General features: G+C 44.4%; 1 protein-coding gene across 1 annotated transcript in view; it reads right to left on the reverse strand.

Annotated features, from left to right (window-relative positions):
• Window positions 1-1183, reverse strand: part of TMEM192 (transmembrane protein 192) — a 39055-nt gene extending 37872 nt beyond the window's left edge. The window contains exon 1 of the mRNA XM_073341536.2: window positions 1003-1183. Within this exon, the coding sequence (XP_073197637.1) occupies window positions 1003-1050 (48 nt within the window). The 5' untranslated portion in view covers window positions 1051-1183. The remainder of the gene's footprint in view (window positions 1-1002) is intronic.
• Between the last annotated feature and the right edge of the window lie 12783 nt (window positions 1184-13966).

A 13966-nucleotide genomic window follows, 5' to 3' on the forward strand; every position in this document is an offset into this window, starting at 1 on the left:
AAAGCCTTTTCAGAAGGAGTTTTAAATTGATCAGTTTTGGAGTTTAACATAACTACCACTCCTTCATACAAAAAACCATCTGATCCACCTACAGTTATCTTTTAGCTGCTCCCAATCCTGTTGGCCCACCCCACCACATGCATTTCAATTCACTATTGGACTTCCCCTCTCCCATCCATCCCCACAGGCCTCTTGAGCCCATAGCTGTTCTGAAAACTGAGAAGCTACACAAAACCACAAACAGACGACTCCCCTGTTGAATAAACTTTGGTAATATTTGTATATATAATAGAGCTGTTTTGTTTTCTAATAAACAAACAGATTCAGGCTGCCGCCTTTTGTTCTCCATCACATCTGTTTAAAAGACAGGTATAAATTACTTGTACTCTCTTGGACCGCGTTGTAAGGGAGATTTCTCAAGTCATTTAAAAATAACTAATAAATAAAAAAAAGGGGGGGGGTGAAGCAAACAAGCAACAGTAAGGTTACCTGCTGGATGCTAGTTTGTTATTATAAGCACTTCTCGCCTGCTTTTAAAAAAAACCTCCAGAGCACTTTTACAAGAGTAGAATCATTAGTCGGTCTGTGCAGCTGGGGAAACTGAGGGACACTCTCTAAATGTCACGTGATGAGAAGCCTGTGCAGGGCTGGCAAGAGAGGACCCCGCTCCGTGACTTCCCGGGCAGAGTCCCGGCCCACGGGCCCACGCCCCTAAGGGGCAGGCGCAGCCAGAAAAATTAAAACGTGGGGCCGCGCTGCGAGCCTCCCTCCTTCGGGCCCAGGGAATCGTAACGAATACCCCCACGCCTGCAGCTGCGGAACGGCTTTCCTAGGGCTCCACAGCACGCCGGAGCGGGCTGCCCCCCGAGCCCGGGGACCCCCCACAGCTCACCGCACAGCCACGCCCCCCCCCGCCGCCGCCGCCGCCCTGCAACGTGCCGCGACGCCTCCGGGACCCCCGCGTGCGGCGCCCTCGCTGCCGGGCTGCGCCCCGCTGCTCACGTTATCCAGCTGCCGCTGCGGCCCCGCAGCTGCGCCCGCCACCGCCATCTCCGCCTGCTGCCGGGCTGGGCTCCCCCGGCGGCAGCGCCCCCACTGCCGTCCCCAGCCCTATTAATGGGCGACTCCCCTCCCGCAGCGGGCACGGCCTCCCCGGCGCGGCCCAGGCCTACGCCCACCCCGCCTGCCGCGACCGGCCTTAAGCCCGCCCCCACGCCAGCCTCGCCCCGCCCGCCGGCGCCCCCTGTCGGTGATTGCTGGGCAGCTGGGCTCGCGCTTGCTGCTCTCCCCAGCGCTGCGCCCGCCTTTTCCGAGCCGGCTCCCGCCTGCTTCAGCCGAGGCAGCAGCAACTCTGCCATCGCCAGCGGACGGGGAGGTCGGGGCCAGGCCGGGTACACGCCCCTGGGCTGCAGTGTCTTGTCTGGCTGGGAAGCTGCGTCAAACACCCGGCAACTGGCTGTGAGCTTTGCCGGTGGTTTGACCCAGCTGATTATTATTATTTATTACAGCGTTAGAATCATAGAATCTCAGGGTTGCAAGGGACCTCAGGAGGTGATCCAGTCCAACCCCCTGCTCAAAGCAGGACCAATCCCCAACTAAATCATCCCAGCCGGGGCTTTGTCAAGCCTGACCTTAAAAACTTCTAAACTTTGTATTGAAAAAGTACTGGGTCACAGCGCAGGCCTTGGTGCTACTTGCTGTATAAACCGGGGAGACGGTCCCTGACCCCCCAAAACCAAAGCAAACTCCAGAGTGCTAAGGTCCCATTAGGGGAAACTGCTCAAGGTTGCTGTGTAGGGCTAGCTTTAGTGTGGGTCCATGGAAATCATGAAAGCAAGGGTGCCAAACCCAAGTGGTGCTCTGCTCTGACAGTGTGTGCCTGGTAGCGGGAGCCAAGCGAGGGTGATCAGACAGCAAATGTGAAAAATCAGGAGAGAGGGTGGGCGGTAATAGGAGCCTATATAAGAAAAAGACCCCAAAATCAGGACTGTCCCTGTAAAATTGGGATATCTGGTCACCCTAAGCCAAGCCCAGCTCTGCCCTTGAGTAGAGAGCTTGTTGCTCAACCCCGACCCCCCTCCTCTGCATACCAGGCTGGGATTAGTGGTGCAGGGGATACTTCTGTGTGTTTTCTCTGTCCCCCTTTACTACAAGATAGAGCACACATTGAATCAGGAGGCTACATCCACCCCAGCTCAGTCACCCACAGGAGGGATGTGGCTTTCTCACTCCTGGCTAGAGGGCAAATACCACTGATCACCATCTGCTATGTGTGGCATGGCTAATGGGTCTGCGATGATGCAGATTCACTCGCCAAATATTCTCTTTTGCGGAAGGGGAAGGGGCTGGGGGAAAGAGGGCTGTCTCAGTGGACTCCTTGACAACCCCAATCATGCAGCTCTTGCATAGGTGATCTGTCACTGGAGGATTCCTCCATCCTTCCTGACCATGACACAATTCCACTGCATGATGCTTGCATGGGTTGATAGGCATGGAAGTGAAAGGTATTGATAATTACAACACAGGCAACTCTAGTGCACGTTTCCCTGCCAACACGCCTGTTCTGGAGCAACCAGAACTACAGGCTTGAGATGTCATTACATTTCCACACCCATTCATTCAGATGAGGCAGCTAATAAGAAGCCCTATAAGGATTCCAACTAGTGCCAATTATTATGGTGTTCTTGAGAATGTGGATACTCCTAAATTGGTTTAAGAGTGCATTATTTCAGTTTAGCTTAAGTCAGTTCATTACTGACTTGTCAGATCAATATGGGGCACTCTGAAACCAATTTAAGAGTTTCCATACAAGGGGATTGTGTCAATTTAATGAAGAACATTTCTAAACTAATTTAGTGAAAATGGTACAACTTTTTTTTGCAGATAAGACCCAAGGCCTCCTAACATTGCTCTGGGAGCAATAAGTGTAAATGTAATTTATATCTACTTTAAGGCCTCTTTTTGCTGCCAGAGCAGTGGCCTTAGTGAAAATGAGAGTCAGATTCAAACATGTGAAGGAGGTATGAAATGTATTTACATTAGTTGGTAGCTGGAACTGTTCTTTTTAATTAATGAAGTCTGGCTTTTTAATATTTCAATCTTGTACTGATAAATTCAGAATAAGCCCAGATCCTCCTTGGTATTTAGGCACCTAAGTCCTATTGAAATCAATGGGAATTAGGCACCTACATACCTTCGAGGATCTGGGCCTGAGAGTCTGCCAATGTAGTGTGTCTAGTGGTTAGACTAGGGAACCCAGAGTCAGGACTCTTAGATAGTACTTCTAGATCTGCCCCTAATATTTTGTGCCACGTTGGCTGTCACTTAAACTCTCTCTGCCTCAGTTTATCCATCCATAAAATGGTGATAATACGTACCTCCTAAAACCATTGTGAGGTTTAATTATACTTGATCATAGCCAAAAGGTGAGAACCAAAGTTTGGCTTAATAAATATTTGTAAAGTGCTTTGCGGATTTACATGTGCAGATAGATAATACTGTATATAAGTACAAAAACTATTATTACATTAAGCAAATGATCTGTCGCCATTTCAGATTCACTTGTTCAGCAGCCAGGGGCGGCGAGTTATATACACTCGTGGTGTCCGGGCTCAGTAATATTCAGGGCCCGGGGGCCCGGCTCCACGAATGTTTGGGGCCGGGTCTCTCCCCTGGCCCCACCTGCCGCCCCCCCACGCCTCCCCCAAGTGTCCCTGGGCCCCCACTTGCTGTCTCCACTCACCTCCCCCGGCCCTGGAGCCTGCAGCTCAAGCTGACTCTGCTCTGCTGACTCCCCACATCAACTGCTGCCGCAGGGTCTTAGTGCTCCCCATTGACAAATGGCAGGGCAGGCTGCCCTGGCCCTGCCCCTGCCCCTCCGCCCTAGCCCTGAGCCTCTCCAATGCCCTAAACCCCTCAATCCCAGCCCCAGACAGAGCCCTCATCCCCCCACACCCTAATCCTCTGTCCCAGACCTGAGCCCCTCCCACACCCCAAGCCCCTCATCCCCAGCCCCAGCCCCAGCCAGAGCCCCGCCCCCTCCAACACCGCAAACCTCTCATCCTCAGTCCCACACCCCTCACCCCTGCACCCCCTCCTATCCCCAAACTCCTTCCCAGAGCCTGCACCCCTCACCCCCTCCTGCACCCCCACCCCCTGCCCCAGCCCGGAGCCTGCACCCAAACTTCCTCCCAAGGCCTGCACCCCTCACCCCCTCCTGTACCCCCACCCCTTGCCCCAGCCAAGAGCCTACACCCAAACTCCATCCCAGAGCCTGCACCCTTCCTCCCCTCCTGCACCCCCTCCCCCAGCCCAGAGTCTGCACCCAGCACCCAAACTCCATCCCAGAGCCTGCACCCCAGACCCCTCCCCCCACCCAAACTCCCTCCCAGAGCCTTAGGCAGGTGGGGTGCGGAGTTTGGGGGGCAGGGGCAGGTTCTGGGCACCACCAAAATTTCTACAAACCTGCCACCCCTGGTAGCAGCAGCGTTTGTAGGTGCCTGTATCAAGCTTTTTTTCCCCAAAAATCCCACCATTGCTACCACTGGTTCAGGTTAAACAGAAACAGCAATAGTCATTGTGAACCACTATGGGTAGGAAACTGGTGCCACTTTAGGTGACTTTTATGTTTTCTATGCCTACAAAAAATTTTAGGACTTGTTTTGTATGTAAGCAGTGTCAGGATGAGCTCCACCCTGACATCTGGTGGTGAGGTGTGGCAAGTTGTGGAAAAGAACTTCAGGGGCCGATCTCATTTGCATAGGCACACCCACCACGCCTAGAATGAGACCATAGCTGCCCAAATGGTCACTTTGGCTGCTGTGGGATCCCCAGTGTCTCTGTTATTGGGGCAGGAAGAATAAATTGTTATAACCCTGATTATGGGAACTGTGCTTGGAACTGTACGTGGCCTTTTGTTATGATGGAGGGATTCACCATCAACTAAGTAGCACTTGCTAGGCAAGGGTCATGGGTTCCAAAACTGTGTGAATGGAGAGAGGCTGGGGACAAGTATTAATACTTGGTGGTATGGGCCCCTTGGTGAGGGCCTTACATGCTGATTGCACTTCCTCCTCTCTCCACTGTGGAATATCAGAGCTAATTGTGATTTCATTAGAAGTCTAGTTATAGGCTGCTGAGCTCACTTTGGGCTGACAGTGCACCAGCACTAGGGCTCCTCTACTATAAGCTGAATTCACCTAAGAGCTGAAATCACTGAGTGTTGTGTTAAGTAGTGGGGGAGCCTGAAGATATATTGTGGAGCAGTTTGACGCGGAGCAGTGTGTGGATGGCAGGAGCTGCTTGTAGGCCGTGGAGCTGAGTGAAGGAGTTCGTGGGGCGGCTGGCGGAGCGGGGCGGAGCGGAGCGCAGCTGAGCGAAGGAGTTCGTGGGGCGGCTGGCGGAGTGGAGCGCCGCTATGGAGCGGTCAGCTTCAGATCACGTAAGGTGCCTCTTACTCCCGTCCCATTTCCACCCAGGTTGGGAGGTAAAGCTCCGCAGATAAACTTTCGAACTCTGGGGCTGCCCTGACCAGGGACAGAGGCTTTTGGGGTATTGGACTTTTGGGACTTTGGGTGATTTGGGGTTGCTGGACTCAAGAACCAAAGGGAAAAGGGCATGCCCCAATTTGCCTGGGGTGGGGTTGTTTTTGCTCATGGGTTGTGTTATGAATCCTGTTGGCGGTGTTTCCCCAACATAATGCCACATTGTTTCTCTCTGTTATTAAAAGACTTTTGCTACACTCAGACTATGTGCTTGCGAGAGGGGAAGTATTGCCTCTTGGAGGCGCCCAGCGGGGGTGGTATATATTTGTCCCAGGTCACTGGGTGGGGGCTCGAGCCGGTTTGCATTGTGTTATTGGAATGGAACCCCTAGATATTGAACCCAGCCCTTGTTGCTGCCAACTCTGACGGGCAGAAGGGTTACATGTAAAAGCACAGAGCTCACAGTTGAACAGCCTTGGATTTGGAGTCTGAATTTAGCATAGATGTCATTTGAGCTGATGCCAATGAAGAAAGATGAGAGATAATCAAAGAGATTAAATGGTTTAGCACAGTTGTTCTAAAACAGGGGTAGGCAAACTTTTTGGCCTGAGGGCCACATCGGGGTTCTAAAAGTGTATGGAGGGTTGTATTTAAGTTGCTCCCCGTTGGAATGTGCTACTTATGGTGAACTACTTATGGCTGCCAATCCTGGTACTCAGTAAGTAGCACATTCCTACTTGATGCAATTTAATACACTACACCCAGCGGCTCTCACAGCCATCCTGCCTGGTAGCACGGCGAGCTGAGGCTGCGGGGGAGGGGCTGGGGGCTAGCCTCCCTGGCTGGGAGCTCAAGGGCCAGGCAGGACGGTCCCGCGGGCCGGATGTGGCCCGCAGGCCGTACTTTGCCCACCTCTGTTCTAAAAGCTATGAACAAAGAGGCTGAAAACCTGGGGCCTGATTCACCACTAGGTGACACAAGCTTTATCCCTCTGTAAATCCAATTTTATTAGAATTACAATAATATTTATAGAAGCGTTTCTTTTCATCCTTGCCTCCTTCAATAAAAACTGCTTTTTACTTGGTATATTCTGATCCCAAAATGTAAGTATTTACATGTATCTTTTACAATGTTTTAAGATGAGAATACACCTATAATTCTTTTATGGTGATTCATGTCAGCAGCAAATCAAAATATACTAATACAGTAGCTAAGTAGCTGTCTGTTTTCCTATGTCATTTCAATGGAAATTGTGTGATACTAGCCCCAGATGGCCAAATAATTAGAATTTGAGTCTATTCTCTAATCTACTAATGCACACTGCTGCATAATTTGAAGAATCTACGCGGGAGGTTGCACAGAGATATGCAATAGAGAATTTACATGGTGTAGCTTATTATGCAATTGTCTATCTGAGACCTGGTCTACAGTTAAAATTTAGATTGACCTAGTTATATCATTCAGGGCTGTGAAAAAATCACATTCTGGAGTACTGTAGTTAAGGTGACCTAACCCCTGGTGTAGAAGTGGCCAGGTTGAGGGAAGAATTATTCTGTTCATTTAGCTACCATCGCTCAGGGAAGTGGATTACCTACATTGACAGAAATATCCTTTCCATTGTTGCAGAAAGCATCTACACTATGGATTACAGCAGAATTGCTGCAATGCCATAGTGTAGACATGCCCTTAGGTTGCATGGGTTATAAAAAAAGATGTCCTAAAGCCTAGTGAATATGCATCTATCAATATTGGCTTGAGTATGCAAAATTCCATGGTATAAGAAGTAATGTTTCCACTGAATGTAAACTGAAATAGTTCTTTCAATTAGTTATTGAAGGGTATATTTTTGGAGATAGAATTAAAAGTTTATTGTAAACATTGCACACAAAAGTAAACATTTCTTGTACATGACAGGTTATCTAGTGTTTCCAAAAACTGCAACTGTTGTTAAGAGCAGTTCAGGGTTGGTTGGTTTGTTTCAATCAGTTTATCTAAAGTATATAGCACCAATCTTTGTAGTATCTATCCTATTCTATTCTGGTTCTTATATCACACCCATCACCATTGTATCTAGGTGTCATTACTGATTTACCAGCCTTGTAGATAATTAAATTGGGACAGCCTACAGTGATAGAAATGAGGCAGATTCTCTCTTCTGCTCCATCCCTGTTGTACCACTCTAGCAAATGTTGCCTGCAAATGTTGTCACCTGAATGCTAGTAGCCTATCTTCCATAATAGGGATTGCCCCAGTGTTAGGGAGTCAACTATTAGTTGTACAATCAGTGTAACCAACTCCTATAGGCAGCTCCCTTGTAGTCTTTACTGCAGGGGGCGCATTGATAATAGTGAAGTGTCTGTTGAGGGCAAGGAAGAATAAAGAGGTGGCCTGAGTGTTATAGTATGACTATCCTCACTCGGCAGACAGTTCTTTAGGGACTGCTGTTAACTGACAAAGGTTAGAGAATCCCCCAGGGTCTTTCCTGGCCAGGGCCTCTTCTAAATAACCAACAATTGCAATATTTGGGGACCAAATTTCATAATTGCCACTTGACAAAGAGTTCTTACCAGCACAGGGCTTGCTCTTACTCCCAATGAAGTTCCCTTTGATTTCAGTGGAGCAGAATTGGGCCCACAGGCTCTTTTGTATCAGGCTGTAATAGACTCATAGACTTTAAGGCCAGAAGGGACCATCATGATAATCTAGTAGTCTGACCTCCTGTACATTGCAGGCCACAGAACCTTGTCCAACCATTCCTAACCCATAGACCCATAACCTCTGGCTGAGTTACTAAAGTCTTCAAATCATGATTTAAAGACTTCAAGTGTGTAGTTATTACTATTACTACAGTACTAGTTATTGTTCAGAATGCAGTTGCAGTCTGGACCCAGTTGTTCTTGGCTCTGTATAATAAAGATATTCCCTGCCCCAAATTCACAATATGGGATTATGACAAAACACAACATGTGGATAAAAAGGCAAATGGGAGGTGAGGGGGTCAAGGTAGTAATAAAGACAATCATAAATATATGGTTATAATGGTCAGAGTAGGCACAGTGCAGTAAATGATGCCTGTAATCTAGCCTCAAATGAGAGACCGTTTATAATTTTGGGGTTTAAATTTCTGTATAGTTTTAAACTTCTACTGAAATTAAGTACTGATTTACTGGTAAGTATTTATTTAAAACAAAGGAAAACTCCTATTTTGAATATAGCTCCTAATGTCTTAATAGATTCAAATTCATTTCTTGTCAGTTTCTCTCTGGTAAGCAGCAAAGGCCTGATAACCAGGAGTACTCAAATTAATGTTGAAACAAAAGATTGACCAAAATATCTAGAAACCTTACTTTCATAACATAACTTTACTAAGAATTCTGCTGCCCAAAATTTGTATCTGTTTAAACAAAAAATATTGAAAAGAAGAAAAAGCTTGTAAATATTGATTATCATAACACTCAGTGTTACCTACTTAGAAGAAGAGAATGTAATGCTGTTTAAAAAAATCTTCCCAAAGTCTTTCAAGATTTTCAGGGTAAAATTCTAATGTCAGACATTCAGCATGGTGTTTTACATATTTTTATTACTCTGCTACTTTACTAGTGCAAATAATTAGCAAAGTACATTGTGCAGGTTTAAAGGAGTTCACAGATGGGTGACAAAAATTATTACACATGAAAAGACTTCAATATCAAGAGAATTTGAAAAGATTTGGACTGTTTAATTTGGAGAGGACATAAATAAGAGTCAACATAGTGGAGGTATGTTAAATAAATAATGAATGATAAAGATAATGTGAATTAGGCATGCCTATTTACTTTTTCTCATGGTACAAAAAGAGGCCATTCAATTAAATTCAAAGTCAAAAAAACTGAAACTGAAGAAAGGAAATAATTTTCTAATGTATAATTAATTTGTGGAACTCAATGCCACAATATATCGCGGCCAAAGCTTAGTGTGATTCAAAACAAAGATCTAATATTTATATTCACAGTTATTTTAGATAGTTTAAAAAGAATTAGGGATATAAATCTTCAAGCTTCAGGCAATACGACAACCACTAACTATCTGGGGTTAACAAGAAACTTCCCCTTTTGTAGATTATTCCAAAATTGTCCATTACATAGTTTCATAGAATCATAGATATGCAGGGCTGGAGGGGTCAAAGTTGGAAATTGGGTTGGTTTGTTTTTGATAAATCCATGCTGGCTATCCCTTATAACCCTATTATCCTCTAAGATCTTAAAAACTGATTGTTAAATAATTTATTCCAGTATCTTTCCAGGTATCAAAGTTAGGCCGACTGGTCTACAGTTCCTTTGGTTCTCTTTGTTCCCCTTTTAAAAAATAGGTACTATGTTTGCCCTTCTCCAGTCCTCTGTACTTTGTTACCTTCTTCTGAAGCATCTGGTCCTGCCAAACCTAGAGACAGAATAGATGGATGCAGTATGGCAGCTCCTACTTTCCTATTAAAATTTGCTTATAGTAGTTGAGGTGTTATTATTTGTATGACAGTAGCTTTTAAAGGTACCAACAAAGATTAGGGCCCTGACAGTTCCTGCCCAACAGACTGTCCCTGTCCCAAAGAGCTCACAGGCTAAACAGATAACTTGTTTTACTGTTTTATTTAATCCAGTGTGTTCAAATTGAAGTGACTGGGTAAATCCATTTGGGGTAACAAATTGTGTGCATATTATTCCCTTAAAGGAATAATGGATTCAGTATATTTGTACTGTCCAGGAGAGGGGCGGGCAGTACAGCACATACATTTATGGGGGGAAATCTGGAACTGGGAATGTGTTTGGGATCATCCTGTGATAGTCTTCAAGGCTGGTAAGAGCCCAGGTGTGGCTGACTGGCTGCAGCACACACAGACTAAGTGGGAGTGATTTATGTGCTGGAGACTGTTTGTGAGCATTCCAGGTTGGTGGCAACAGTAGCAAGGCATTGTAAAGGGCACCCCAGGTTACAGGGCAGGGATGACATGGCTACTTATTAGTCTGGATTGTACCCTGGTATGTCACACTCACATTGCTACCTATAGTCCAGCAGTTAACTAATTTTACAAATTCACTTGATGATACAAAGCTATTACTATTATTATACCTTGTGACATGCACGGTTAAATACTCTATATAATTGATAGTGAGGCACAAGAGAGATAAGAAAAGGAGTACTTGTGGCACCTGCACATCCACCAATGTGATATATGCCATCATGTGCCAGCAATGCCCCTCTGCCATGTACATTGGTCAAACTGGACAGTCTCTACGTAAAAGAATAAATGGACACAAATCAGATGTCAAGAATTATAACATTCATAAACCAGTCGGAGAACACTTCAAGCTCTCTGGTCACGCGATTACAGACATGAAAGTTGCGATATTACAACAGAAAAACTTCAAAACCAGACTCCAGCGAGAGACTGTTGAATTGGAATTCATTTGCAAATTGGATACAATTAACTTAGGCTTGAATAGAGACTGGGAGTGGCTAAGTCATTACGCAAGGTAACCTATTTCCCCTTGTTTTTTCCTACCCTCCCCCCCGCTCCTCAGACATTCTTGTTAAACCCTGGATTTGTGCTGGAAACGGCCCAGCTTGATTATCATACACATTGTAAGGAGAGTGATCACTTTAGATAAGCTATTACCAGCAGGAGAGTGCAGTGGGGGGAGAGAAAACCTTTTGTAGTGGTAAACACCCATTTTTTCATGGTTTGTATGTATAAGAACATCTTCTGTATTTTCCACAGTATGCATCCAATGAAGTGAGCTGTAGCTCACGAAAGCTTATGCTCAAATAAATTGGTTAGTCTCTAAGGTGCCACAAGCACTCCTTTTCTTTTTGCGAATACAGACTAACACGGCTGTTACTCTGAAAAGAGAGATAAGGTGTGTGAGGTAATATCTCATATTGGACCAACTTCACTTGTTCAGTTACCTTTATACTTTCCCTACAACTTTGTGCACTGAAGTTTACACAGGTTTAACGGTGTACAATTTAGGTTGAAAAGGAATGTAGCTTCTTAAAGAACTACCTCACTGTAATCATGTAATTACATGGAGGACCTTACCTATGACGAAAAGTATATATGCCTATACAGTTGATAAAGAGAAAGCTAGATGGAGGGGATCTTTTCTGCATTTTATAAATATTTTAAAGTGACATTCTATTAACAACTGACTAAAATTGGGGTGTTGAGGGGTCCCATATCTTTCAGTGACTACTAAATCAGCTTTACTCAATTTACAAATAAAAGGAGTTTTCTCATTGCATACCTTATAAAGGCAGCCTGAGATGTGATAATCAAGTTGAGTTCTTTTTGGCTATGGCATCATCAAAAATAAACTTTAGCAACTGGAACTCTAGTTAATAATTCTACTGATGCTGTATGAGCCAGTACAAATACAGCTCACTCACTCACATAAGTGGGGGAGATTCTCAGCTGGTATAAATTCTCTGAAAAGTGTGCAGATATGACTTGCTAACACAAAGAGAGCTGATGTGTGGAGTCGGAATGTGACATTTTTCATAATTGGTTTTCTGTGCACAATGCATTTAAAAGAGAATCACAGTTAGGTAACAACTATATGATGTCATGAAAACACATGGGCACTCTTGAAAATAATTAAATATAATATTATGTACACACCAGAAGATAATAAGTATTTGGAATACTTTGCCTCAGAAATAACTAGCAGAAATTAGATAATGGGGATCTAGCAGCAAATTGGATCCTGTTTCATATTTCTAAATGTTTTGTCTGAAAGCCATCAAATGAACATGGTATGGACTAATTTGCATAAACCAGTTTGAGGAATTTTACAATACACACTATACTAATATTGACTTCAGTGGAGTTATGTCAGAAGAAAACTTGGCCTATAGGGTTATATATATTAGCATTCCTATATGTAGTAGACTCTGAGGATCCCAGACTTCCTCTCAACTACATCAGGTCTGATCACAATGTTCTTCTTTTGCACAAGAGAATTGGCAAGAAACTGTCTCTGTGGCTGGTGAAAGTGTTACTCCAGGAATGCTACAGAATTTTCATATTATTAGCATATGCTGTACCACTGTTGTACTGCTACTATTCTGTTCAGAATTTTATGTATCTCCTCTATTTTCCATTTTCTAATAATAACCAATCTAGTTTTTCTGGACATTCTGCATAATTAAGCTTCCTGATCCCATGAGTCACCTTGTTAACCTTCACTATGATCTCTCTATAATCCTTCAGTAAATCCTTCTTATACGATTAAAAATCTAACAGGTTATTCCAAACACACATTTACCCAATTTTTTCTATGTATCTACTGTTCCTTTTGTGTTCAGTACCTCTGTTTATAGACTCCAAAATTATATTCACTAAGCTTAAAGCTGAATGTTCACCCTCAAGATCATTTGTCTATATTCTCTTTTTCTATTTTCGTCCCTTACTTCATTGCCTGTTGTTGCTCTTTGTACACCGAATTGTATATGCCGCATGCCAGCAATTGCTCCTGACCCACAAAAGCTTTCTAAATTTGGCTGCCTCTCTTCTCTACTGACTGATCCCCAAACATCATATCATCAGCAAATAGTGTTTCCTGAATCCAAGTTATATGTAAATAGAACAAAATTAGCCCCAGTACTGATCGTTTCAGCACTCCACATTACTTTTCATAATTTTTCTCTGTTTCCACTTATTTTTTGTTTTTAGATAAGTTCACTACACATTTGAGTCCATATTGCTGACGACTTTGTACCCCCTTTATTGTCACATGCCACATTCTGCTATCAAGAACACTATCATAATTAAACAAAATTTCCCTTCAAACATTTATTCACTGACCACTGGATGGCACTATAATGATTTGTGAAAAGTAGTAATTTTAATTGACTTCACTTATTTATTACTGAGTTTATATATATATTCTTTACCTTCAGTATAGTAGAGAAAGTTATTTTTATTTTGTGCATTGCTAACAAAGATGGTTAAAACAATGTTAACAAAATGCTCTCTTAATGAAACTCCAGAGGAGCTAGAGAACAGGGCAGTTTTGCAAGGGAGTTTTAGAGAGGGAATGTGAGAGCCAGATACACATGATTAACATTCTCTGAATTTAGGCCAATTAATTCCCCCCCAAAAAGCTGCAGTAGAAAAAAGAATGTAGGCAGTCCAGCAGCAGCGTGGGGGCTATCCAGTTTATTGCACCCAATTCAGCATGTCTGATTGCTTGCCATGTGGCCAGCTGGTGTATGAGTGCATTCGGTGTAAGGAGCTCATGGCCCTCAGAGACCAAGTATGGGCTCGGGAGACCAGAGTGGATGAACTGGAGAAGCTACAGGAGACAGAGAGGTACATATATCAGACTTTCTGAGATACAGTTGCGTGGTCCCACCCCAAGTCTGACATCCTCTGTGCTCTTGAGGAGGATGAAATTCTCAGGGACCTGGAGCAGAGGAAAACAATCTCATAGTTGGACCCTTCCTTCCAG

This window comes from Lepidochelys kempii, chromosome 4 (genome assembly GCF_965140285.1).
Source record: "Lepidochelys kempii isolate rLepKem1 chromosome 4, rLepKem1.hap1, whole genome shotgun sequence".
Lineage (NCBI taxonomy): Eukaryota > Metazoa > Chordata > Testudines > Cheloniidae > Lepidochelys > Lepidochelys kempii.